The following is a 27,279-nucleotide window of genomic DNA, read 5'->3' as shown; positions in this document are numbered from 1 at the left end:
AGTGCCTGCCCCCTCGCTTCCCTTCACGAGGAAGCTGTAACTGCAACGGGCTTTCCCCTCAGTTTCCTCTTTTCCAGGCTGAACAGACCAAGTGACCACAGCCACTTTTCACGGCTTCCCCTCAAGAAGGTGGTAGATTACCCTGGTGGCACAGGGTCATGGCATTTCTCAGGAGCTGCTCTGCCTGCTTCTGCTTCCCGCTGAAGATCAACTCTTATACGCCAAGAACCAGAAAAGTCTATTTCCCACGCACCCCACCGAGCGAAAAGATAAAACAGTATTCCCCCGGGAATCTGAGGGGGCGGAAGTGCGGAAAGTGCCGCCAGGCTCCTGCCTTGCCCCCACCCCGCCCCCATCCCTCGACGCATGCCCAATGGGCGCCCCCTGGCGGGCGGAGGGTGCTCCGCGGGACCCGCCGCGGCGGCTGGGACAGCGCAGGTGAGCGTGGCGGGCACCGGGCGGGTACCGCGGGGCTCACCCCGGCTCTCACCTCACGCCTCCCCTTCCTCCGCACCCGGAGGGCTCCATCCCACCCCGCGCCCTTCCCCCGCCGCCCCATGCCCTCGTACCGCGCTCGTACCGCCATGGCGGCTCCCCCGCCCTTATGTAACGCGCCCCGTGCCCTCATTTTCCTCTCAGTGGTCCCGGGAGCGGGCTCGGCGGGGCGTGCAGTGCCGTGGTCTCCCCCTCCTCGCAGCAGCACCGAGGGCTCCGACCCCCGGGGCACCCCCGCTAGGGCAGGACGGCCCGGCGCCGTTCCCGGGAGGGCCGCGGGGCCGGCCCGGCTTAGTCCTCGCCCACGGGGATCGCCGCGATCGGAGCTGGGGAGCCGGATCGAGCGCCGATGTGGGGGGGATTAAGGTGGAATCGGTGCAAGTAGTTACCAGGGCTGGACTGTGCTTAGAGAGCAAAGCGGCGGCACCGTGCCCGGACTCGGCATCGGGGGGCTTGTGCTGCGGGGGATTCACAGACAGAGCCCCGGCAGCCAGACCGTCCGAGAAGGTGATAAATGTTAATTAAAAATTAAGTGAGCCAGGATTCCCCGCGTTTCAAGCTGCTCCATGTGGAGACCACAGCCAAAGGTAGTGCCTTAGTTAGCTCACTATTGGCATTTTTTAAAGGATAAAGAGTAGTCACTTAGCTTAACGCTCAACAAATATTTGCGTTATAAAAGAGAAAAACCAGCAAGAAAGTGCCTGTTGTTACTGGGGAGGGCCTCAGGAGTTCCTAGCTTCTCCTCCCGTATCAATTAATAAGAATTTAAGATGTCACAGTTCCCCCAGCTCTTGGAACTGCCTGCTTCTTGGCTTTTCTTCCTCCTTTGGTAGGTTCCCCTTTTCCATCTCCACTCAAGACAATTGCTTACTGGCCACCGGGAAGTGTATCTGTGTTTCCTCCTTTGCGTTAGTCATTCCTGTATATCCTACACTTGTCAGAATTACAAAACTCAGAGAAACCTGGCTTTCTGTGAGGTTTTCAAAGGCTTCTGCAAGGATAATCAAGAGACAAATCACACTATGGGGAAGTACCACAACAAGTAAAATAGCTCATCAAGTGTTGTCAAATTAAAACCCCAACAGACTTGTCTCATATGTCTTTGCTGGAAGTGGAGGTTAAGCTGTAAAAGGTTCAGCCACCTTCAAGCAATGTAGTCTGAGGTTTTTGAGTTAGTTTGGGCTGAGTGCCCTGTAATGTGTGCAAACTCTTGTGCTGTGAAAGAAGTGTGACTGCATTGTTACCTGGCAAGGTTGTGCATGGGGTTTCTGTGCAGTGTGCTCATAACCTCATTTATTTTTTTAATTGTTAGTGGAATGCCAGTAGCCTGGCATCCCGTTTTCTAGTTGGCTGTTAATTTGTAAAGGCAAATATAATCAGTGGGGTCACACAAAGACAGGATCCTTGTGTAATGACTGCCAGTCATTTGATGCAGGGCAGCACAGCACCACATTAGCCAGTGCTTTAGTTCTTCTCCAGCATGTTTCACCAAACAGATTTTTATAATAATAATTTCCTACAATGGGTGTAGCATCTTGGGTTGTGAAGCCATTTGTTTTGTATTACCTCTGCCACCTCTTGATTTCAGATTTTGAAGGAGCCTTGCAGCTCTAGGACAAAAGGAAGGTGATACTGCTTAATGGTTTGAGCTGTTTGTCTTGTGAATCTCAGCACTAAATGAGAAAATGTGATGGTGGTTGGCAGCAGAGGCAGAGAGTCCTGGGATGAAGGGACTGGTATGTGCATGGGAAGTATTGTTTGGCTACATTTCTGAAATGCTCTAGTGGATACCATGCCTTGATTTACATGTCCAGGATAAAGGTGAATCATTAAAACCAAAAATCACAGACAAAGACTCCAAAGTTAGAAAGTGGTATGGTTTTTACGCTGGGCGGGTGGCTCGGGCAGGATCATCCCTGAAATGCGTGACCGCACCGCACAAGGATTTTTGACTTCTGTTTATTTCCCAAAATAATACATATGCATAACTCCAGCACCTCCCATCCCCACTTTGTATTAAAATGAGGTTATTAGTGCTTCATGCGTGTGCAGTTCTTCTCTTTAATTGGGTCGGTGGTCTCAGGGATGAAGTCCGGAAGGTCTTCATCAGGTCTCTGTGACCCTCTGGCATGATCCAAGGCCCCCTGTTTCATGATGGATTAACACAGAGTCCAGGTACTGGGCATTGTTCTACTGGTGTCAATATGTTCCATAATGGTTTGCTTGCTCCACTTCCTTCTATAAATAAGCTCATAATATAACAATTAGCTTTAGCTTAAGCATCTAATAATCATTAACTTATCGTTGGTGTATCCAAATTCAGTATGAATTGGTTCTAACCCTCAGCTAAAATCTTAAATTTTAAAAATCATAATTCAAAGGAAGCTGCTAAATGACTTAGAAATAATTTAATCTCTATTAATACTTCCCAGGAATGGCTGAACTAAATGCTGCTTTGGAGACGTAAACTATTTTAATATGGTCTGTCAGAGAAGACTGTAGTGCCTCTCCTTGGTAAGGGACTGTTCTGTGTTCTTGTGAATGTAGTAGGCTAGTTAAATTTTGTATCTATCCATCAGCACTTCACTATGCTCCCATTGCACTGATTTTCAGTGGTTTTTATTTTGTGTTCTATTTTTTGGGCCTTCCCAAATTTACATTGTGTAAATAATCCACACCTTAGTTACCCCTGTATCTGCAAAGCAGAGGCCTGCTTTGCTGTTTTGTGACTTCAGAGCGATTTTGCTGGTTGTTCGGAAGTAAAAGTGAAGCATAAATAAATCATGGCATATGAGGGTTTTGTTTGTTTTTTATGATGCAAAATTGAACAAAATTGTCAACCTGTCATTCTATAAATCCCAGGAGACCGGTGGCCTTTCTGGTGTTTCATGGAAACTGGGATTAAACCTCAGGAGAACTTCACTAAGCACTGAATCAAAGCGAGCTGGGAAGAAGCTGTCTCAAAACAGCATGAAGAGACTGCCAAGAAGAATTATTTCCAAAATGAAATTTTATCTGACTATGTTTTCATGCTATACAAAACCTTTTTTATTGCATTTTTCCAAGGAAGGGCAGTTCTCATTCACAGCTTGTGTGTCTGCAGCACTGATGGGATTTTCATTATACAAACTTATGAGAGATGGTGCTAGCTGTACCCATTTCACTGTTGCTGAGGTATCTGTGTGACAAGTAAAAAAAACAATCATATCACTTTTTGCTGCAAAGAATCTTTGAAATGCTGAAAGGATTTAGAAACTGTAAATTTGTGTTGTCTAAGAAACTTTTCTATGTGTATCTACAAAAGCAATCCTGGTGGTTTTAAAGAAGGTAAACCAGTTAGATGGGTGGTTTCTGACTTTTTTTTTTCTTTCTGTTAAATAACTTTCCGCTGAAAAGTGCAATAGGCTTAGCGTTCTAATACAGTGTGTAATTTGAACATTCCCATGTTTTCCAGTCTTGTCTAATTTGACCTAATTAGTGTGGGTATCTGAACGGTTTTGCATAATGTTTCCACACCATCTTTAAGAGAATTAAAGATGAGAAGGGAGAATGGGAGAGAACGGAGGATTTTCTACACTGTTTTGTCTTATCAGCTTTTTCCCCCCATGTTCCTTCATGTTCTCCACCATCTCCTTCCAATGGTGCAGCTGTAGCCAGACTGAGCAGTGAAACAGCTGCTGGCACAGTCCCTGCCAAAGCTGCTGCTTGTCTGCAGTTTGCACTGCAGCTGCCTCCTGCTCTTCCCACTTCTCCCCCTCCCTAAGGGGTCTTCCTTAGCTCGGCCAGCTGTCCTTTCTCCAAACGTTCAAGTTTTCTTAGCCCAACACAAGACAACTCGAATTTCTGTTAGCTGGATTAAACTGGAGGAGATCTTGTTGCTGCCTCTGCTGTTCTGATCTTGTGGGCAGCAGTGGGAGCATTTCATTGCCCACAGAGACTCACCAGGCTTAGACAAGTTAGTTTTACACAGCCACACGTACAAAGGCAAATTTCTTGTTTCCTTCAAGTAAAAGGCCTTTTTGGTTTTTGAGGGAGGCTCACCACCCTTCTTTGCACAGATCATGGTGTGATTTTTCATTCATCTTGGGGGTAGGTAGTCAAAATTACATACAGGATACTTGGGGAAAATCTGTATCTTTATTTCTCCTGCACTTCTGCCACCTTTTTTCCAGCTTCAGTACCAGTGATCATAAGGAGTGCTAGATTTACAGGAATCATAATACCTCTTATCTGAACACTGCCTAGTTTTTGTTACAGTGGCAGTTGTGGTTTTGTTTGTTTTATATCACTGAAATATCTTCCTCCCATGTTCAGAGAAAGAATAAGGATGATCCCTTCTTTCTGGGACACTGCCTCTCGAGGTGCTCCAGAAGGGAAAGGAGGCCATGTACTCCAACGTCTAGATTGTGTGAGAAATATCTACTCACTTTTCATAGTTTAGGAAGGTTTATTAAACCTTATAAAAAATACAACAGAAGACTGAATAGAGAAAAAAAGTTACGATGCCAGGAGCAAAATATTTTCTCTGCCATGTGCTCAGCCCCCTCACAATGGAGGTTTCCCCTTTTTAACCCTTTAACCCCTTTCAAAGTTCTGTCCATCAACCCCTTCTTCGCTGTCCAGTGGTGAAGATCTCTTCCTCAAATCCTGATTGGAGGTCAGATGCCACCATAGCAACAAGCCACCCCTCCCAGATGTCCCAACTCCAGCTGTCCCTTGATAACCACACAAGGGGGTAAAACATAACTATAAATCTATAAAACTTTTCTTAACCTGTATACATGATATTTGTCTATTAATTGTGAAAGTCAGTCATCGCATTACTTATCTATCACAATTGGCTTGTCCACCAGGACTCCTGGGATTTAATTTCATAATGGGGGAAAACAGAACGATGTTATTCGTGTCCTACCACTGGCTATTGTCTTAATTTCTTTTTGCTTCAAAATGGAGGTATTTTGTCTCTACTGAACATAAGTACTCAATGTGACTTGAGAAATTTTACACTTCAGTTTAAGATTTAGCTAGAATGTTTGACTCAAAATCATGTCTGTCAGATGTTACTGAATTCAAATGTTATCTGAATTAGAGCAGTTGTAAGATAGCTTTTTGTGCTCTGACCTTCCATCCTTTCTTGCTTTTATAAGTTTGAGGAACAGGTAGGAGGAGATCCTCAGTCCCTTGCCTGAGGGCCAGCACTGATGACCAGAGCACAGACTTTGGAATCTGGAACAGCTGCCCTCTTGAGAATAGCAGACATCATCAGTACTTCTAAATATTTAACTTGAACAAAGAAATTGGTGACTGTTTCTCAGCAAATGATAGTGAGCTGTAAAGATATGTGGGATTTGGTTGTTTTGTTTGGTTTGTTTTTTTTTTATTCAGACAGCTACTTCTTCATGGAAAGCGGTGTCAAGTAGCTGTTTACAAGGAGTGATAGATGATATTTTGAATGAGGCATTTCCTTTAGTTTTCTTAGAGTCAGTCACTTGCTGTGATGGTCACTTATGCCCTTAGTGTCATCAAAATATGTATGCAGCCTGAAGACTTAATTGTCAAGGTGAAAAAGGGGACACTTTATTGAAGTTCTGAATGGCCATGGCAGTGTTTTGTTCCAGAAAGGAAAGACTCTGTGTGTGTGTGGCATTCACCCAGGATGAAACTAACCTCAAGTAGTTGAATGTTATTGTTGAATTACTGTTGGTTTGGGGAGTAAATCTGTGAAAGCTCTTCTCTTAGTTTGTGGAGTTGAAATACACTATCCTTCATAAATTTGGTGTGATCTTCAGATTTTCAGAATTTAGTATCGTGAGTCAAGTGCTACTAAAATTAATTTCTTTTTTGTTTGAAATCTGAGAACAGAAAAGGCTTATGGCTAAAGATGAGCCCAAGCCAGTATTTTCTTGCAAATGAAACATGGCTGCAGCTGGTACTTTCCATAGCAGATGATTTGTTTGAACACTCAAATTGTGAGATTCTGTAATTAAGAACAGTGGAAATTTTGGGGATAGATGTCTAAAAAGATTTGCATGACCTAGGTGTAGGACAGAAACAAGATGCTGAATTGGTGACTTGGGGGAAGAATAAAAATCTACCTGCCACCAAGTCTCATCAGAAAAAAGCTGTAGTATGTCAGTCGATTGCTGTCTGAATATTTCTGAAAGTAATATTACACATGTTAATTTTTAACATGTTGCAGAAACTTCTCTTTACCTGAGGAACAGTAACTGACTTGTTCTCATGTTCCATACACATATTTGATATCATAATACTGGGCACTCTCTCATAGATCTGATTTTCTTATCTATAGCTGTGTGCCTGAGTAATGCCATTGGTTTCCTCTAGGGTAATTTCTAGTTTCTTCCCCTACAATATCAAGTGGGTACTTAGTATGTATCAAATATATAAATCCAAGTATGCACTCAACTTCTTTTCTTACAGGTGAGAGCTCAGAGTATCTCCAAGACCTTTTTTTGCTATGAGCATGAGACATGGATGAAGAGCGTTGCTTAAAATCAGTTATGTCTGGCTTTTGTACTATTGCTTAGTTCATTTGTAGCATAAAAAATTCACTCCACTGATTTTTTTCTTAAGACTCATGGGTTTTGTGTTAGTGTTTACAGTGCCATATCCAGAATTGGTAAAATGTACACATCAGCCTTTTTTACCTTGAGACACAGAACTGATGAAAAAAGTCTGTATGCAGCTGCAGTTAAAGCAGGAAGATAAATGTAGCATATGTGTCAGATGGAAAAACCTTGTGTCTTGGGAGCTGTGAACTCTCATTTAGCAGTCAGTGGCAGTTCTGTGTAAAAGCAGTGTCTTTACTCGCTATAGCAATGGTTGGATGTGAGTAAGCAGGGAGTGGTGAAGTGAAAGTGTCCGTCAAAGACCAAAATAAGCATGAGTTCCCTACAAGTGTTGGCTAGAGGTGCTTCATCTTACCTACATTATCATGTTGAATGAATAACACATTAAGCCTTTCAGTATGTCTGTACAGCATTTCAATGTCAGTCTTTTCCCTCGTTTGTCTGTGTTAATTTTTAAAACCTCAGGAGATTGTGTCTGAAGCTCTGTGTCAGCTTCAGATCTCAGTGCTGTAGTGACCTCTTTGTAGGGCATGTTTAACATGAGTACCAGTCATGGAGAATTAATTTGAGAACCAAAATATCATAATGAACTAGAAAAATACCTTAGTAATTTGTCAAATCTGGTATGATGAAGCTAAGTTTTCAGCAGAAAAAAGTATTCATTGCTATAAAATGTGTAAAGATCTCATAATATCTTTGAGCTACTTTGTAGTTTTGGAAGAAGTAGATTTTTCTCTTACATATCTTTTAAAGGAAGAATACTTACTTTGCTTAAAGCACCAAAGGCAAATATTACATGTTTGATCTCACTTGAACCTGCCTGGCCCCATGCAACCAGCTTTGTCACCACACAGGATGTAGAGCTGGCAGCAACCCCGTGACCTACAGCAGGAACAAGTACGGTTGCCTCAAGTCCCTTCCTGCTTTTTCTCCTGATGCATGAAGAGCTGTAAATTTAGTAAGAGACATGGACACTTCCAAAATCTGACAAAGGAAAATCAGTACTGTTCCCAGACATGTGACTTAAATTTTTATTGCAGAAAAATTTTTTGTTCTTTTGGCCAGTCTACTTCCTCCAATGCCAGAGTCCATGAGCAGAAATCCCTGAATTTTAGCAGTCAACTCTTAGCATAGAAGGAAGAATGAATGCATCATAAATTAACGAGAAAGCCATAGCCAGTAAGAGAGGAACATGCTTCTCAGTATACTCTGGAGTACCTTCCAGCGCTTAAAGGTGGCTTATGAAAGACAGGGAGAGTTACTTTTTACACAGGCAGGTGGGTCATAGGACAAATGGGAACAGTTCCAATGAAAAGAGGAGAGATTTATGTTACGTGTTAGGAAGAAGTTCTTTGCTGTGGGAGTGGTGAGACACTGGAAGATGTTTTCCAAAGATGCTGCAGATACCCCATCCCTGGAAGTGTTCAAGGCCAGGGTGGATGGGGCTCTGAGCAACATGGTCTAATGGAAGGTTGGAACTGTATAATCTTTTAAGTTCCTTTCCAACCCAAACAATTGTATGATTCTGTGGTACATATTTACCTTTTTCATGTCTTTATCAAGAAGTGTGGACAACAGGTTCATAAATAATGGCTTTTCCTAATAGTACCTACATAGGATTCTTAGCTGTGGGTCTCTTTTTTGGTCCCTTCACCTCTAACCTTCCCCAAGTAAGATCATAGGTAGTATTATAATATAATTGAAGTGTTATGTAGTAGCATTACCTAATGTCTTGGGGTTTTTTTTCATGTGTTTTCAAACAGGAAGATGAACAGAACTGAATTTTAGGACCTAACTCCTGATGAGCTGGATTTTATCTTGCCAGGAGTCTTTGAAGATTGATGCAGTGAGAGAAACAACAGCCAATGGCTTCAGAATCCATGATCCCTGAGCAGGCAAAACAACATCTGATAAAGGGAAAAAGGCGGCAGCAGCAGCAAACTGAGCCTTCCATCAGTGATGAGGATGTCTTCATGTTTGAGGCAAACGAAGCTTGGAAGGATTTTCACAGCTCTCTTCTTCACTTCTTTGAAGCTGGAGAGCTCTGTGATGTTACACTGAAGGTGATACTTGCCACATATCCGTTGCGTATATCAGTCTGAAGATTAAGCTGCAGATAAGTGTGTTGAGAGTTGGCTGTGAATACTGACAGGGGTGTGGAAACCACAGACTACCTCTTGGATCTGAGACATCTCTAGAGATGCTAGGTTTTTTTCCCCTTATTTAGGAAGTTTACAGCTGAAATAACATCTAAAATATTGACAATCTGAGAGAGGAAGTACATGGCTTTGAGCTTATCCAACTTGCCTTCTCAGCAAGTTCCCGCAGTTGGTCACTAATTGCTGTCCAGTTCCAGCTACTTGTAACCTCTTTTTTCTCAATGTATTTTCATCCCCAGTTTTACGTCCATGTCTGCATTTTGTTTTTTGCCAGATTCTTCTCAGCAAACAGGATTTCTGGAACAAATCTAACTTCCATCATTCTTCCAAGAAAGAAAGAAAAAAACCACAAATGGTTGTATTCTACAGCTGATCAAAGAGTAAAAAAAGAGAGGGATGAAGCAAATTTTATGATTCTTGCATAGCATTGCTATGAGGCATTATTTGTAACTCAGCTGTATATTACTTATATCTTGATTACAATAAACTTGTATTTAGCATGCATAGAAGTGGGTGCCAGCACCTTTGAATATTAAGTATCGCTTAGCTAAACAACCTACTAGTTCAAGGTAATTATTTAAGGAATAGTGATGAAGCACAGTTCCTAAACCAAGAACATATGACAGATGCCTTTAGGAGAAGTTGTTAGCCTGCTACTTAGACTGTTAGATATGAACAGGGAAAATCCTTGACACATGCATGTCCCTGGTATTACCAACCCTCCTCATCCCTTTTCTTGTTGACCTCATTCTTACCTTCCTTCCTTTCCACCCGCCCTTGCAAAAAAAAAAAAAAAAAGGCAGAAAAGTCTTATTTTATATGCATAGTTCAATTCATATTCCTGCTATGGAAACTACTTGAAAAAAATACTTAACTGGGGCTGCAGTTTAACTTTCCCTAAGTTAGGCTTGTATTAATGTTCATTTGTATGATCTGTGTGGAGCTATTTTGGTAACTTAAGAATGTTAGATGACATGACTTGGCTTCCAGTGAAGGCTAGAGCAACCTGTGGACATACATCTTAATGTATGGCTTCCTAAATGAGGGATTTTCAAGTAACTGCTAACTGTGTACTTGAATTAGAATTTTCAGGGGGGCTTGATTTTTCTTCCTATAGTGCTCAGGTCTCACTCATGTTGTAAGAATAATCAGATCTCTACTGAACTTTCTGCTTTTGTGTGTGACCTGAGTTCGTGAGCAATTCTAGCATTGCTTTTGTCAGACCAATTATTGTTTTAACTGCTGGCTCTTAAAATATGATAGTTAATAACTGGAGGGGAACTCTGATTTCAGAATAGCAAGAACATGCTACATAAGGTCTCCCTGCCCATGGCAGGGAGTGGAATGAGGTAACCTTTAAGGTCCCTTCCAACCCAAACCATTCTGTAATTTAAAATTAAGCAGATTTAGGTAACATAGTAAAGCCACTTAATTCAAAAGAAGGTTTAATTAGAGAGTGGGATGAGGGGCAGAATTAAAGTGTCTGATGGTAAGAATGGCCTAAGAGCTTTCCCTGGTACAACAGACCACTAGTAGCATCTTTCCATATCAATACTGTAGTTAGCTGGAGTGCTGATGGTGTAACAATGATAAGCCATGGGAGCACACAGGAAGACTCCCTCTGCTCCAAAAGTTAAATTCTGGAATTTCACCTACTCTCCTGCTGCTGTCATATGAACAGAAGGCTGTTAGAAGATGGAGAGTGGCAGATGAATACCATCTGCTTTTCTCCTGGTGGTTTGCTTTTTGTTCATTTAGTAGATCTGAACTGTTCTTTCTGGGGTAATCTCACACTGAAGAATCCATCTTTTCCTCTTTTTTAATCTGCATACTCTTTCTTGTGTGTTTGCTTTCTGTAGTCAGCTCACTGCTCACCAGGTAGGTTACACTTGTCTTGATCATACTCTTTAAAAAGGTAAGAACAAGTGAGTATTGAATCAGAGCTAGAAAAAAAACAAAATATCCTTTATAACTTAGTATCTTTTCTCAAATGCACAACAGCTCTCTGTAACACCTTCATCTGAAAGTACATATGTAATTTGAGTCCATCAGGGTAACTGCCTTCTTACAGCCTTTGTCACTCTGCACTAACATAAAGGGATAGCTGGCTGACATAAGCAATCACTCCTGGAACACATATAAGAAGTGGATTGTTCATTTATTTTCAATACTTAGATTCTTTTTTAATGTAGTGGAATTACAGAATTTTGTAAGTGAAAAGCTTATTTTACATTTTCTGATCAGAATTTTGAGAAATACCTTTTCTTTATGGGGAATACACTGTCTTGTGGGTAAACATTCTAAAAATATTGAAGTGATTGGTAACTTTTAATAACCCCTGAAATAGCTGTTATTCCTGTGTTTTTACATGAATTTGCTTCTATAAACATCAGTTCTTCAACAGTAGTTGAAGTCCAGAAGTCCAGAAATGTAAATTAAGTAGTCTAAAAATGTCCCTTTCTAATTTGCCCCCCTTAAAGTCTCTCAGTACATATAAAATAAGTGTCTAGCAGTCTCCTCCTGTCTCCAAGATGCATCTAGAATGTTTCTAAGGATATTTCATAAGGCTTTTAAGGAAAGGCAAGTTCAGTGCATCACTGCTATTGCTTACCTGTGTTACAGCTTTGCTCTACTCTCATGGCCATGGTACAACTTAGAATTCCTTGGGATACTTGGATGTAATGTCAGAAATACAGGAAAAATTGGGTTAATTTGTGTGGACAAAATACACAGAGTCCAGAATTCTTGTTTCAGTTTCACTGTTCCTGCTTTCACAGCCACAACTGATGTTCCAGTAAAACATTGAGGTTTTTTTTGTTCTTTTCTCTTTCAGGTTGGTTCAAAGCTAATCTCCTGCCACAAACTGGTGCTAGCTTGCGTCATCCCGTACTTTCGAGCCATGTTTCTTTCGGAAATGGCTGAAGCCAAGCAGAAGCTGATTGAGATCAGGGACTTTGATGGTGATGCCATCGAGGACCTGGTGAAATTCGCATACTCCTCACGGCTTACGCTGACAGTGGATAATGTGCAGCCCCTCCTGTACGCCGCCTGTATCCTGCAGGTAGAACTGGTGGCAAAGGCCTGCTGTGAGTACATGAAGCTGCACTTCCACCCCTCCAACTGCCTAGCAGTCAGAGCGTTTGCTGAGAGCCACAATCGCATCGACCTGATGGACATGGCTGATCAGTTTGCTTGTGAACATTTCACAGAAGTGATGGAGTGCGAGGACTTTGTGAGTGTGTCACCACAGCACCTCCATAAACTCCTGTCCTCCAGTGACCTGAATATTGAAAATGAAAAGCAAGTTTACAATGCTGCTATCAAGTGGCTGCTGGCCAATCCACAGCATCACGCTACATGGCTGGATGAGATCCTTGCACAGGTAGGGCAGACCGAGGCACCAAGTCCCTGTCTCATCACTGGTTTAGTTGTGTAATCAGCTCTTTGTACTTGGGTAGATCTCAAGATGAAAAATGTTCTTAGGTTTTGGTGCCTCATCTGGTATTCAGGGTTGGGAGTTGACAGTGGAAGCAAGTTAGAGTACTTGAATATTGGGGAGAAGTGATATTCTCCTATTTCTGTAGAGAGAAGAGTACTCAGTTTATGCTCATGGCTGGGATGTGGGGAACCAACAATATCTACATCTGTGGTTAAACAGGAATGTTTTACACTGACACAAAACAGAGAATATAAATCCATCACTTCACTTGGCTTGCCACTCCTACAGCCTGATATGCTCGCTGTCCTTGCTGTTATTTATTTGTACTTAAGAAAGGAGGCAAAGCTGTTGGGTTTTCTTACATGACTAGGAAAGGAAACTAAGATGTGTCACATCAAGTTGTGTCACAGCATTTGAGACAGGTGTGGAGAGCCTGTACTGGGAAGAATTTGCGTACCATGTGCTGCAAAATATTCCATGTGTCTTAGCAGGTAGGATTGGCTGGGCAGTTTTAGTTGTCTCTGAACTCCAACTTGATTATTTTGCATTTGGCTGAATTGATAATATTGGCATTATGTGAGTAAGAAGAGGTCCACTGAGATGGTGCTGTCTTTGTCTTCATGAATCATTTTTCACATTTCCTAGGAAAAGATCACAATGGTCTATTAGCTGTCTTCCAAAAATCTTCAGTTTCATCTAGACTAGCATGAGGTTTTTGGTTCAAAAAACCTTTCTTTATTATGCTATACTTAAACTTACAGGCAATAAAATTAAAGATTTTTTAAAAGAAATTTATATTTATTGCCCAGTTATGCTAGATGTTGAGATTAACAGTTGTATTCTGTTAATGGAAACCAGAGACTAGATTCAAGCAAAGAAAAAGTAAACCCCTTCTTGTAAATATGGGCTGTTTGCCAGAGCATATGGAGACATAAGTTGACTTGGACATTACTGCTAGTAGAAGACATGCCTGGGCTTCTAGACAATGATTATTTATGTCATATTCAGTCTAATGGATTTCACTGTTATAATGAGGTTCTGAATTTAACAGCCTGGAGTTCCTACCATGTCACTAACCTTAGGAGCCTGTCAGTAGGGCTACAGTGGTGCTTTAAAGTAGCCTCAAATAAGCTGGGCCAAAATAAAGGAAAAAGTGGGACTGAAAGCATGGAGGTGAGGAAGAATGTGTAGAGACATATGCTTGCTTCAAGACAAAGATGCTTGTCAGTGCTATAACAGCCCCATCCTGCTGCTCTGAGAAGCACTGGAGGTACTGGACTTCTGCACCATTGCTGTTGAGCCAACTGAGAACTGCTTGACAGTGTTGACTCCAAACCTTAGTGTAGCAAGCTCTGGGCCTGCTAGGGCCCCGTGGAGGGAAGAGGCTTAAAATGCCAAGTCACGGTGAAATAGCAAGAAGCCCCTCTCTTCTGCCTTTTAGACCCCAGTTTGTCTCTCTGTAACCCCATAGATCACTTCTCCTTAACCCCTCCTATTGGACAATTTCTGATCCCCTTTTGCCCTATATAATGGGCTGTTTCAGCCCACTCTGGCAAGAAGAGCTGTCGCTGAAACCCTTCACACACCCCCTAATAAAACCACCACTGTGGAACGCCAGGACAAGTTTTCTCCTCTCTCGCGTCTGCCTTCCAGCCTGCGTGGCGCCTTAGCAAGCAAAAAACTGAAATTACAGAAGAGCTGATAAATCACTAAAGAGCTGATATCCCTTAAGCTTGCTAAGGTTGCCTGTGGCTAAGAGCAGCTTGGCTGCTTGGACAGTCTGTCCCCAAAGGACTGAGCTATCCAGCCCTGTGCTGCCTGCTCAGGGGCAAACTAGCCCAGCAGGAAGCCGGAATACCTTAGGAAGTCAGGTGGAGATTTGCTTCAGTTCCCCCCACTAACATCTGTCCCACCTTTGCCTCTGTACTTTGTATTCTGCACTGTTTGTCTTAAAAAGGATGAAAAATTAGCTAAAATAAATGGCAGGAAGGATTTAGAGAAGGAAACAATTATTACTTTTTTAAAGTAATAGTTATTACTCTCAACTATTACTCTCTCAGTATTTCTTTTTTTTAAGCTTGAAGTCTGCCAAATCTGCCTTAAAGAAAGGTGTTACTGCACTAGCAATACCTCCTTTATAGACAGTTAGTTCATGGTGACTAAGTGTTTCTGTTTTGACTTGCCACCCAAAGAAAATGAGCCATTTTCCAATGAACAAGCCCATTTATACTGGCATAGAAGTGAGCTGAACATTCATACCCCCAAGAGCAGACTAATATGACAAAGCCCTGGTAAAGCTGCAGGTGCTGCCTGCATCACACTGGGCAGGTGCAGGTACAGCATGGGCAGCAGCTCATCTGTTTCCTCAGCACAGCCTGGGCCAAGGGACGCTTCTCCACTGTGGCTGAAATGCAAATGATTGTAGCAGATATTATCACTGAAAAGAATTGTTCATATCACTGTTGTCTGGAAAAACTCTGTGAGCTGCTCTCCTTATTGAGAAGCATGGGGCTGCCGGCTGGCTCTAGAGTTGCCGACTGCTGCATGTGCAGCACTGCATGGTGACACTCAGCAGTTTAGCCACTTTCTCCAACTGTGTTCATTTCTGTGTCAGGTACGGCTGCCTCTCTTGCCCATTTGTTTCCTTATGGGTGTTGTGGCAAAGGAAGAGATTGTCAAGCAGAATCTAAAATGTAGGGATTTGCTGGATGAAGCAAGAAACTTCCACCTTCACCTCAGCAGCAGGGCAGTGCCTGACTTTGAGTACTCCATTCGCACAACACCAAGGAAGCAGACTGCTGGTAATTAAATTTGTGTCTGGTTACACAGTAGGGAGTGGTGTGGAGAAAAAGGAGCACATCTGTGCGGGTGTCTTGATATCAAAGCAGGTTTAGCTTGTTATCAAGGGTTGTTAATGACTTTATGCAAAATTGGGAAAGCCATTATGTACTTCTCTGGTATTTCAGTAATGTGCTGCATTTTCCTAGCAGAACTTTAGCAGTCATTTTCTTTCTTTAAAGCATTAATAATTTATCTGGATTAGCTCTTATCTGTATTAAAGCTAGAGCTGTTATGTATGTTATGACCGGGCAATCTGTTCAAAGCTGTACCAAAAACAGTGGACAGTTATCTTTTGGTGTTGAGGTTGAGCTAACTTTTAAAGTCTTTGACTAACCTACACCAAAAGTGAGTGATGAATGTTGACTGCAGATCATAATTTCTATATCATTATATTTAACAAACAATGGATTTATCTCCTTAAGTCAAACCGCAAAAAGGATATTTAAAATAGGCATTGTTTTTATAAGAGCATAGATAGCTAATTGCCTCAGCAGTATGTCAACAAAGGCCAAAATCCAGTACCCAGTTATGAAGAGCAATGACTGTGCTCCTTGAAGTGAAATACAACTTCCCCCAAACTACGGAATTTTCAGTTTGCTCTGCTATACAACTGTTTTTGCCCATCCTCCTGCTAGTTCTCTGTAAACCTGTTTTGTGTTCTCCAGGTGTGCTGTTCTGTGTTGGTGGCAGAGGTGGATCAGGTGACCCCTTCCGCAGCATTGAGTGTTACTCCATCAGTAAAAACAGCTGGTTCTTTGGCCCTGAAATGAACAGCAGGAGGAGGCATGTGGGTGTGATCTCTGTAGGAGGTCAGTAACCCTATTCAAGCACCCCCAAGCAAGAGGGACTTGTTTGCTCCTTTTGCAGAATTGGTACTTTTACTACCTATACAAGAAGTAAACTAATTGCTTAATTGTTGGATAGTCTTCAGTTTAGTAAAGCTTCTCCCCCTTTGAAGGAATGTTTGGTCCTGAGCCAATCTGAGACTGGGCTTATGGAAAAAACGTTATTGCAAACTGACAGAGTTGGACTGTTCAGACTTGGGAAGAGACGTTATTGTGGCCTTTCTGTACTTTACAGGCTTTTTAGTGGGGCCTGTCATAATAGGACAAGAGGTAATGGTTTTAAATTAAGAGACCATAGATTTGAACTAGATATCAAGCAGAAGTTTTTTACAGTGAAGTTGGTGAAAACCTGTAACAGGCTGCCCAGAGGTGTCATAAATGTCCCATCTCTTGAAGTGCTCAAGGTCAGACTGGATAGCGCTATAAGCAATCTGAAAATGAAAATAATCCTACTCATTGCAGAGGGGCTGGACTAGATGACCTTTAAAGGTTCCTCCCAGCCCATCTGAACTGTATATAGCTTCTGGCCTTAAATAGGTGATTTTTTTAAATCTATTTATAAAGAAATTGCCTTACACAGCAGTCACCCAGAATTTGCTAGTACTTGTACTGGCTCCCTTCCTACTTAAATCCATCCTGGAAAGTTACTAAAACCATAACGCTTCCAAGAGCAGACCTAGCTTTATTTTTGGGTCTCCATCTTCAGAAAACAGATCTGTGCAGTCCAGAGCAGCTTAGCATCAATAATGCAGCTTTCTCTTGTACTTAGCAGCCGCTCTGTTGCTCCAGCAGAACAGGGATAATTTTTCTTCATATAAAATCTGGTGAGACTGGTACATGTGTCCAAACTGATTTGACCTGCAGTACTTAAATTATGGGAAGGTTTTTTGTTTACATATTCTCAAGCTTTGTATAAAAGTTCACATTGGAATAGATTCCTGGTTGAGTACAGCATATAAAACTCTGATGAAAACTTTAACCTTTATATGACCTCTTTGTCTCCACATAGGCAGGGATATTATATAAATGAAAACTGAAATGTTGCCAAGCAATCTCTGTTTTAAAAGATGTCTGTGTGTTCAGGTAAAGTCTACGCTGTAGGTGGACATGATGGAAATGAACACTTAGGAAGCATGGAAGTATTTGATCCTCTCACAAACAAGTGGATGATGAAGGCATCAATGAACACAAAGAGGTATATGTGTCCCACACTCCAAGTCTTAGTCTGTGGTGTACCATTTCTTGCTGATGCTGAAAAACATCCTGTCTGACCTGCTTTTTTGGGGGGTTTCTAAACTGTTCTATTTCTAGGAATTTCTTTCCCCTATTTTGGTGCTTTATGCTATGAATGTATCACCCTTCTGTTCTTTTTTTGGAGGAGCTGGCTTCTGGACCAGGGACATCTTCTACTCCAGCTGTGCTTGCATTCTGGTATCCAGGGCATTCCTGCTGTGCCCAGTAAAAAACTTGGAACTGATGAACTGGTTCTGTGCGGTTTTTGGTCTTTTTAGGAATGAGTGAGATAACTGCCAGCATAACATGAGAAGTGAAATAGTTCATAGTGAAAATTTAAAAAGTTAAATACTACAGCAGGAAACAAATAGCTGCCTATCTTTTTCACACAAAAGGCCAGAAACACACAATCTGAAAGTCAGATTGAGGACTATTTTGTCTTGACATTTAAGATTCTTATAAGGAGTTACTGGACTCACAGATCTGTAATTTTTTTTCTGCTGTTATTTAAATCAGTGTCCCTAATTCTGCATTCTGTTGTGTTGTTTGTTGTTTTTCAAAGCATCATGTGCAAGTAGGGGTGAAATAATAAGTATGGCTTAAGTCCGAAAGCTATTTGTAGCTGTGACCTAGTTAAAGTAGAAGACCCAGACTCCTAGAAGCAGCTTGTTCTACTTTTTCCATCCTGCCACCACCCCAGGGCATAATTTCAGCAACCATCAGCCCTAGATTTCTGTGACATTTATTACTGAGTACCCAAGTAAATGAAAGGGTTGCTGTGCCCTGGCTATCTCCCAGCTCCACTCCTCCTATTCATGGAAGTCTTGGAATACTTAGTGGAGAAAAATGCCACCACAAAGTGGTATCTGTGTTACCTGCTGAGGCAATTTAAGATAAGGCCAGGATATTGCCACAGTGTTCGTTCTGTAGAAAGATTGTGCCTCCCTTGCTCCTGCCTCAGTATCTCTGAACCTTCTCTCTTTAATGAGACAAAAATGTTGTCAGTAACATGGTAATTCACCTCACTTGGTGGTGAAAGTAGAAACTTAATGCTTTTATTCTAGACCATACTTTCAATTTTATAATACTGATTGTACTCTAATATTGGTAGATTTATTAGAAACAAATGTGACAACAATTTTAACACTCGATTAAGAAACACTAGAATGGAAGAAACCGCAATTAAATCTTGCTAGAGTTCAGCTATTTAATATCCAGCACAGGTTTGCCTTTTAATATGTATTAGTATCACCCCAAATCATTCTCAAATGGTAGCAGCCAGCTATAGCAACGAAGTTAAAACCAATAGGTTTTGAGTCATCTTCAGATTTAATAAAATAGAGAAATCATATCTAAGACGTTGTCATGTATCCAAATATGTGAGCAGAGGACTTGGCCTTAGAGTTGACATTCAGTGAAAAGGACACAGGTGTGCATAGGGCCAGCAACATGATTTTCTATAAACATCACTTTTAAAATTTCCATTACTCTTTTCCCTCTAGTTTGAAACAGGTGCCATTCATGTACCATAGCACTTGCTATGTAGCTCCCTCTGGTTAAGGACTTGGACTGAGGTCTTGCTGCTGTGGTTCCCTAGGAGAGGCATTGCCCTGGCGTCCCTTGGTGGCCCCATTTATGCCATTGGGGGCTTGGATGACAACACGTGCTTCAGTGACGTGGAACGCTATGACATCGACTCAGATCGCTGGAGCACCGTGGCTTCCATGAACACTCCCCGGGGAGGCGTCGGCTCTGTAGCCCTGGTGGTGAGTCACTGCTGGGGTGCCCACCTGCTTTTCCAAGCTGCATTCACAAGGCAGAACACAAAGTCTGAAACAAAATGCAGCTGGTGGGTCTGAGCACTTCTAGTCACCAAATCCTGTGCAAAAAGTGAGGATACTTACGATAATACTCATAGCAAATTGAACTGTTTTGACAGTATTTGAGGTATTGGGAGGAGTACTATTCTAATGATAGGGATAGTGCTTCCTATCTCACTCAGCCAACTGGTTTGTCACAGTCATTATGTTTAAAGATAGCAAATGCATGCTCTACTTTAATCCCCCCATGCTCTGAAAAATAGCTGCAACACTACAAAACTGTTGCACTTCTTTCATTGGAAGAGATAGAATTTATGTTAGATAATTAAATCTGTTGTTGGAATTCTTAAATTAAAGCGGATATACCACATTTTCATATAATTTTAACACTGCTTATGAAAAGCTGAGTAAAGGCAACTACATCACAAATAATCTTTGCACAACTGTTTTCCAGAACCATGTTTACGCCGTGGGTGGCAATGATGGTGTAGCATCTCTTTCCAGTGTGGAGAAATATGATCCCCACTTGGATAAGTGGATAGAAGTAAAAGAGATGGGTCAGCGAAGGGCTGGGAATGGTGTTAGTGAGCTCCACGGCTGCTTGTATGTTGTGGGTGAGTAGGGATGTGGCATTTTGTAGTGCTGCTGCTGCTGTCAAGTGCTTGGCTTTGAAAGAGGCTGTTGTTGCTAGAGGAACCAAGAACAGATAGAGCTGACCTGTACTTGGTGTTCTTGGGCAGAAGAAGAATGTAAGCACAACCAGATCATGTTTAAACAAAGGCACATTAGCAAGGAAATGAAAAGCAGCTCCTAACCCACATTTCAGGAGGGCTTATCTGTTCAGGACAATATGTCTTTATTAGAAAATCCTCTCAAGACTCACTACTCTTAGTCTCCTTTTAGGAAATGGTTCTTAAGTTCACATGCTTTCAAACATAACTCCAGTTGTGTTCTGAGTGTAGACAACAGTAACTTTTTTTGCACTTATTTCACAGCTTCTTGTCTTGTGTGCTAGCTTGTATTTACCTGCTTTCCTGAGAGAGGAAGATGCCAAATAGGTGTGCCACGGTGATAGTTTAAAAAGCTCTGACTTGTGTATTATTGTAAGTGCTTAAATAGATTCTGAACAAAATGCTTCTCTGACAGTTTCCCCAGTAAGAGGAATGCATCACTAAGTCTTATAAGAAATTTTTTCCCCTACTCAAATATTTGCCAGTGCTGTAATTTGAGAACACTACTAGAGTGTGTTTTGCATAAAGTAAAATAAGTTTGAGACCATCCTTTTACTGGTGTTAGGTTTCTTTCTCTTCTGATTGGGAAGCTGTTTCATTATAAATATGATTAATTCAGAGGGAAAAGTAATAAAATTAGAATCCTTGCAACTTGAGTAGAAGAAAGTTATTGCTCTGGATGATGCTTGAGCAGTGAGAAGAGGGTTGAGCTGTTAGATTAATTTTTAGGAGCTTGTAAAGTTCTGGTAAGGAGACTGCTGGACAGGACCCCCTGAATGCTGAGAATGATCTGATAATGCCAGTCTTGGATATTCCCTGCACCAGGAGTGCCAAAAGCTGACCATGTGATGGTTGTTTGCAGGTGGGTTTGATGACAACTCACCGCTGAGCTCAGTGGAGCGTTTTGACCCGCGCTGTAACAAATGGGAATATGTGGCAGAGCTCACAACTCCACGGGGTGGTGTTGGCATAGCAACACTGATGGGAAAAATTTTTGCAGTTGGAGGTCATAATGGGAACGTGTACCTGAATACAGTGGAAGCATTTGATCCCATAGTGAACAGGTAACTTCAAATGTTTTGTTTGTCCTAATAAGACAAGGAAATCTGCCTGTATAAAAACATAGCGGCATAGAAGCAGTGTGCAGGAGGAGCCTAGCTGTTGTTTCCTGGTAATAATTGAGTCATAACCATGGCTATCAGTGCAGGACTGCTACTTATATCACTAGGGCAGTCTTGCAAATATTTAAGCACCTCCTTCTCCTCTGCTCCTCTCTATTCCTTGTCATCACCCTTTCATTCAGTAACAATCTATATTCTTCTACTTGTTTCAGTCTGATTTTGCACTAAATGGAGTGCATTTTTGTGCAGAGTGAAGAGCTAGGCAGTGTAATAGAATTTCAGGCACAGAAAATACTTTCAGGTTGCTCAGAAAGGGCAGGAACTTATTTTGCTTTTTCTCCTGTAGGTGGGAACTCGTGGGCTCAGTGTCACACTGCAGGGCAGGGGCGGGCGTGGCCGTGTGCTCCTGTCTCAGCAGCCAGATCCGGGATGTGGGCCAAGGATCCAGCAACGTTGTGGATTGCATGTGAGCTCTGCCACCTCCTCCAAATTCCAAAGAAATGCTACAAGGGAGGCACCACAGAGCTTCTAAACACTGTGTTTTGTATGGTAGGTTAAGGAATAAATCCAGTACATTTTCTTTGTGAAAATGGTATTTTCTGCAACTGTAAAGCTTATGGTGGCTTTCTATCAATAACGATACAGAAAAGCCTGTGAAAACACAGAATAAAAGTGTGATTCACAGGAACAAACCTTCCAAGAACTGCAATCATCCCATTTTTGAGAAGCTGCAATTTCAAAATCATTTGAGGCAGCTGTTGCAAGGACTCAATATTGAACTGTAAATCAGCCATGTGGTAAGGAGAGCAGCAGCAGCTACTGCTGCTGAGCTTCCCCCAAACAGCCCTGCTACGTGTTCTCTGGACAACCTGAGTGCCATTTCATTTAACTTATTTTCTGGAATGGAGTCTTAAACGTTTCCCAATTGTACAAGAGCTTTGTAACAGAGGTGTCTCTAGTTTTAGAGGTAATGACATCTCTTATATTCCCTGAGATAACTAAGGCAGAGAAGTTCACAGCTTACGTCCCAAGGGAATGCTGGCAGGGATTCTGTCTGAAAACTGTATTTCAAAGTACTCTCTCACGCTAATAAACTTGTTAGAAAGCCGAAAAGATTCTTAACCTGAGTTTAGCCACTGGAATACTGCCATTCTCTAGTCTTCCATAAAATTTGTAATTACTACCCCCTTTCCAAAGGAGAGTTTCCGAAGTTGAGAAGTCCTGAAGTAACCAGAAAAATTTGTCCTATTTTGAGATGATAGTGCATAAAAATGTAGGCTTCACTGGTGTTTTGAATCACCATTTTTATAGAAAATGGAAATGCATAATAAAATTTATGGTATGCTGTAAAAATTTTTAAGTGCAACACTGGAAGACTCGACTGATTTCAGTATCCAGTAGCAGCTCTGGGAACATTCTCGAGTTATTTGCTCTTTTAAGGGAGCAGATAAATAACCTCAAAACCTCAAATGAATCAGAGAGAGTCAGCAAGAAAGATAATTGGGAATAAACCAGTACTTCCATCAAAAATTGAGATAGCAACATAACAGCCCTGCATACAAAGATGTCTTGTTACACCATTACAAACCCTGAATCCCGAGTAAAGTCCTGCAGGAAAGATTGCAGATCCCTATTTCTGCATCACCTTGAACAGACCGACAACTGACAATCCTTTGTGACCAAAGTTTAACAATTACCAGGTTGTTCCAAATGCCCAGGGAGAGCAGCAAACTTACCTGTATTCAGGACTTGGAAGAAGCAGGACAGCTGGAGTGAGGAGGCACAGTCATTAGTTTTTCTGCTAAGTTACCATCATTTGGCTTTCCTGCCCAAAATAGCTTTGCACTTTGGTGCACTTATTGCACCCCGAGACAAAGGGAATAATGAAATATTACAATAAAACATTTGTACTTCAAAGCACCTCATTTGTATGTCTGGAGTATACTTGTGCTGGGAAACATTACAGCATTCAGGATTTTTTGGTTTCTGCAGTGAATATTTCTCAACAGGAAGCTTCTGTTAGCAGAGAGAATCCTGCATTACCGCCATGGGCTGCACCACCCTGCTGCCCTCCTCACAAGGATGCAGTTACCCTCGTGGCTCTTGACCTGACTCTGACGTGTGGAAAGGAGGGATGAAAGTTCCCTCTCTGGGACCAAATGGATGTCCTGGCTAACATAAACCCTGAGTTTACCTTGACTATGTGTAGTGGTTTTGCATGGGATGCACTCATGGAAGTGATAAAAAGCTGATACGCCTCTATGAACACTCACGTAAAAAATAAAAAAACCATGGGAAATCTCTTTCTTTTCTGGTTGGCAAAGAGGTAATGGGCTGGGTCAGGTGGCCCCTGCCGCAGGCCAGGCCTCCTTCTAAACCAAAACCACTGTGCTGTGAAACCAGGTAGCCTGGCACTGCAGGTTGCCAACTGATGCATTTCTGTTCTTGGTGGGAAAGTGTGGCACCCGTGGGCGCAGCCTGTGGGTGACACATGCATGTGGACCACACTGACCACATCACCTGCCAGGCACCAAAGGGAGAAGCAGCAGGGAAATCAGGTTACAGCAAAAGCTCTGGGATTCTCTGCTGTGTGGGAAGAGCTGGAAGTCACATGATAGTAGCTCTGAATAGGATCCTAAAACAGGCATCTCATTTGTATTCCAATGTACACCCCCGCCCCAACACTCTTGTTCAGGGCTCTGGAGGTGTATCCTCCAGAGGACTGGCAAGAAAACTGCAAAGCAGGTTTACAAGGAACATTCCTGTTCCCAGAACAGTGGTGTCCCACATTGTTAATCTTGGATGGCACCACAGCTAAATACATTTTGTACAGAACTGGTTTTAGAATCACTATTGCTGGAAATGTGCTAATGACGACAAAGTATAAGAAGAAATAAAAATACAGGATTACTGTGGTGACGAACTGCAGTGACCTACCTGTACATAAAGCTGTTGTGATTTGACACCTGTCCTGGCAAGGGGACCGTGTTGGCAAAAGAATATCCCCTCCTCTCCATGCTGAGGGAGAGCAGCCATGCAGTGGTAGGAGGCCCTACCCCCACACACCTTATTTATTTATGTTCAAAGGGGATTGTGGTCCATTTGGTTATACATTCCCAGCTTCAAATACTATTTAATACTCCTCTTTCCCTACAGAATTTCATTCTTAATAGAGCCATTCTGGCAGCAAAACTCTTTGGATTTGACATCCTGCTAAAATACTCAGCTAAGAACAGAAAGTTTTATAAGGCAAAGCACAGGATACTTGTATTTTTTAAAATATAAACCAAATATGTGCATCCACTTCTATCAGAAAGACTGCAGACTTCCCTCTTGTTTGAACACCACCTGGGAAAACTATTTCAACTAGAAACACCTGCCTGCAGAGGGGAATGCAGCCCTGCAGAGACCTCTGCTCACACTATGTGTTTATTGACACAACCAAAGGGCATCAACCAGTGGCCTTGGGATGCTGCATGGAAGAAGCACCAGCAGGCAACAATGATCCCAGCCAGGAGGGATCAAGCAGGGACCCTGCTTGTCTCCAGGATCTTTCAGATGCAGTGGGATTTGGGGGCAGTTACTGCAGTGTCAGTGTTGGTAAGCCTCGTAGGGTTAACATACTATGCCCATAGAGCAGACTGAACATGTCAGAAACAATTTATTCATCAAAACCAAAGAGTCTTACAGAGAAGTGGAAAGGTAACTAAATAACAGCAGAGCTGGCAGCAGATTTGGAAACCAGCACTTGGGTGAGCAGCCTCTTTCTCACTGCATTCAAGGGCAAGCAATAGTGATGCAGACAGTACATCAGTTCTAAGGTATTGAGGTACCAAATTCTATGAGATCCATTTTGCTGCCATGACCTATATGTGTGCAGTTACTTTAAATCAGTGTGCCTTCCTAAGTCATGTGTGGAGACCCTGGGGGGCATTCCTAGGTTAGGGAGCCACAAAAAGTTTCCCTCAAAAAGCTCTTAAGACCCCTTTGGCTTCTTCCCCTGTTCCTATGTCCCGGAGCCACACCCTCTCTACTCCCCTATTGGCCCTTGTCTTTGTACTGCCCCAATGCCACTGTCCAGCCCCGACCTCTGGGTAGAGAGAAACCTGGACTCCTGATGGAGCTGCAGGGGACCCTGAACATCTTACCAGATGGCTAAATGAAACATCTGTGAATATTATGCAAAGGCTTTTTTTGCTTCCTTACTCTGGACTTTACTAGCAGCTATTCCAGCTGCAATAAATGGTGCACCAAACAGAGACTGTTATGTTTCTCGTGGTGGGGGTTGAGGAGTGTTATAGATGGATGAGATGATTGGCTCTTGCAATTAAGGGATAACTATTGGCTAAATATTAAGAAAAGCTTTAGTGATGTGTAGTTATGTTATTGTAGTTTAGATGTCCTCTGTTCTCCCCATAGTTCCCTTTTCCCCCCCTGTATTGTGACCATCAGACAACCGGGGTTGTCTAGGACAGGTAAAGAAGTGTCCCTTACCTGGGGCAGTTGGGAATGGAAAAGCTTGTTGCTTAGGGGGTGCAGCATGGCAACACCTGCTCTCCAATCAAGTTACAAGAAAGCAGTCTCTGTGGCAGTACGCTGTGGCCACAGGGTAGAAAGTCACCGGCTAGCACAATTCCTGTGGCCAGAGGTCACGCACGAGGGTGGCCACCCTCAGATCTCGCCTGAGACCTCTGTGGGTGGCGGTGCTTACAGGGTGTTTGCAGCTCCTTGCAGCAAGCTGTGGCATGGGTAGCACAGCAAGGAAACAAGGCATGAGGAACTGAGACAAAGGAAGTTGGGAGAGATCACTCATATGAAATCCCATGAAGGTTTGTTCCCAGGAGAAGTCAGGAATGAGTGACAAAGAAAATCCATCCGACTAGCATTTTTAAAGAGGGGATGGTACAAGGGGTGGGTACAACTCTCATCCAATGAGGGGATCTTATGGGAGGAACACATCATTTAACATAACCAATAGGGCTCATTCAGGTGAGGGAGGAAGCCTTATAAACCAATAAGCCATTGAAGCAGGGCTAACTGACAGAACATTCAAGAATACAAGGGGAATGACTACAGAGACTGACAAGAGTTAGGGGCAGTACAACTGGGATTGACAAGGGCTTATAAGGGAATGAGGGGAGGAATGGGAAGACTGACACTGATGGGCAGACAAGTGGCAGGAAAACTTTGGGGTAAACAACTTAGGAACAAACCATTTGAGGGAACAAAATGAGGTACATGGGAGAAACCATTGTAACTGACTAACATATAAGATCTAACTTTTATATTAAAACAACTGTAAAACTGCCACAGGTCTTCACTGATAAATGGCAAAGAAGACATGACTGACAGACTTTGGGAGGGGCCAGGCTGGCTGATGCAATCCCCAGGAGTATAAAAGACTGAGCATCCATCTTGAAGATGAACCAGACACATGGTATCCACAAGGGCAGTTCCCAGAGCTGCAAATTTTTCCTTATGTAGTCCTTTTGTTGTATTTTTGTCAAGGTTTAATAAACCATTTAAATTTTTAAAGTGAGCAGTTGTTTTTCACACCGTAATTCCCAGCACTTGGTTGGGAGTATCTTCAGCTCCAAGCACCGATTCAGGCTCTTTTTTACCCCAATTCCCAGCTCTCAGGCTGTTTATTAATCCGGTTCTAGTCCAAAAAAACAGCTGTTACGCTGTCTGTCTGCTTTGCTCTGTACTAGGCTATGGCTGAGTTCTCAATTACTTAGAGGTCACCATGTGTTATGTTGCTCATGGAGGGGGGGGTGGTTGAGGGGCAAGGAGACAGAGACACCTTACCTCCAGATGTTCATGTAGCACAGAGTGCGTTTATTTCGCATGCCCCCCCTTATAAAGGGCATTTTGAAAGACCTGGTCTGGATATTCTCATTGATCTGAACTCCACACCCCCTCGGGATCTGGCCAGTGAAATGCTTGCAGCTTCATAAGAGATCTGATTGGGGAAAACCCCTGTTAGTCAATCCCGGAGCTTGGTG

At 42.4% G+C, this 27,279-nt stretch overlaps 1 protein-coding gene across 10 annotated transcripts; it reads left to right on the top strand.

Moving 5' to 3' along the window:
* Nucleotides 1-296: 296 nt before the first annotated feature.
* On the top strand, nt 297-26,809 carry KLHL8 (kelch like family member 8). 10 transcript variants are annotated; one of them, XM_059843856.1, is made up of 12 exons: nt 376-438; nt 2,084-2,231; nt 2,928-3,009; nt 8,849-9,148; nt 12,078-12,626; nt 15,298-15,484; nt 16,190-16,333; nt 17,453-17,564; nt 19,200-19,368; nt 19,877-20,036; nt 21,016-21,217; nt 21,621-23,194. In XM_059843856.1, exons 4-12 carry the CDS (start codon nt 8,951-8,953, stop codon nt 21,742-21,744), a joined length of 1,845 nt encoding a protein of 614 aa, XP_059699839.1. In that variant the 5' UTR covers nt 376-438; nt 2,084-2,231; nt 2,928-3,009; nt 8,849-8,950; the 3' UTR covers nt 21,745-23,194. The 10 variants fall into 10 exon arrangements, 7 of the variants coding, with proteins under 7 accessions (XP_059699838.1, XP_059699839.1, XP_059699844.1 ...); XR_009486141.1 differs by lacking the exons at nt 2,084-2,231; nt 2,928-3,009 and adding an exon at nt 26,588-26,809 and having other exon boundaries at nt 297-438; nt 21,621-21,823; XR_009486142.1 differs by lacking the exons at nt 2,084-2,231; nt 2,928-3,009 and adding an exon at nt 23,284-23,577 and having other exon boundaries at nt 297-438; nt 21,621-21,823.
* Nucleotides 26,810-27,279: the final 470 nt, after the last annotated feature.

This window comes from Haemorhous mexicanus, chromosome 4 (genome assembly GCF_027477595.1).
Source record: "Haemorhous mexicanus isolate bHaeMex1 chromosome 4, bHaeMex1.pri, whole genome shotgun sequence".
Lineage (NCBI taxonomy): Eukaryota > Metazoa > Chordata > Aves > Passeriformes > Fringillidae > Haemorhous > Haemorhous mexicanus.
This window is presented reverse-complemented; position numbering and strand designations above follow the sequence as displayed.

Coding starts and splice junctions, on each gene's coding strand:
- KLHL8 (XM_059843855.1), top strand. CDS start 8,951: ATGGCTTCAGAATCCATGATCCCTGAGCAGGCAAAACAACATCTGATA. Junction 15,485..16,189: donor ACCAAGGAAGCAGACTGCTG/GTAATTAAATTT, acceptor TGTGTTCTCCAG/GTGTGCTGTTCTGTGTTGGT. Junction 20,037..21,015: donor CGGCTGCTTGTATGTTGTGG/GTGAGTAGGGAT, acceptor GGTTGTTTGCAG/GTGGGTTTGATGACAACTCA.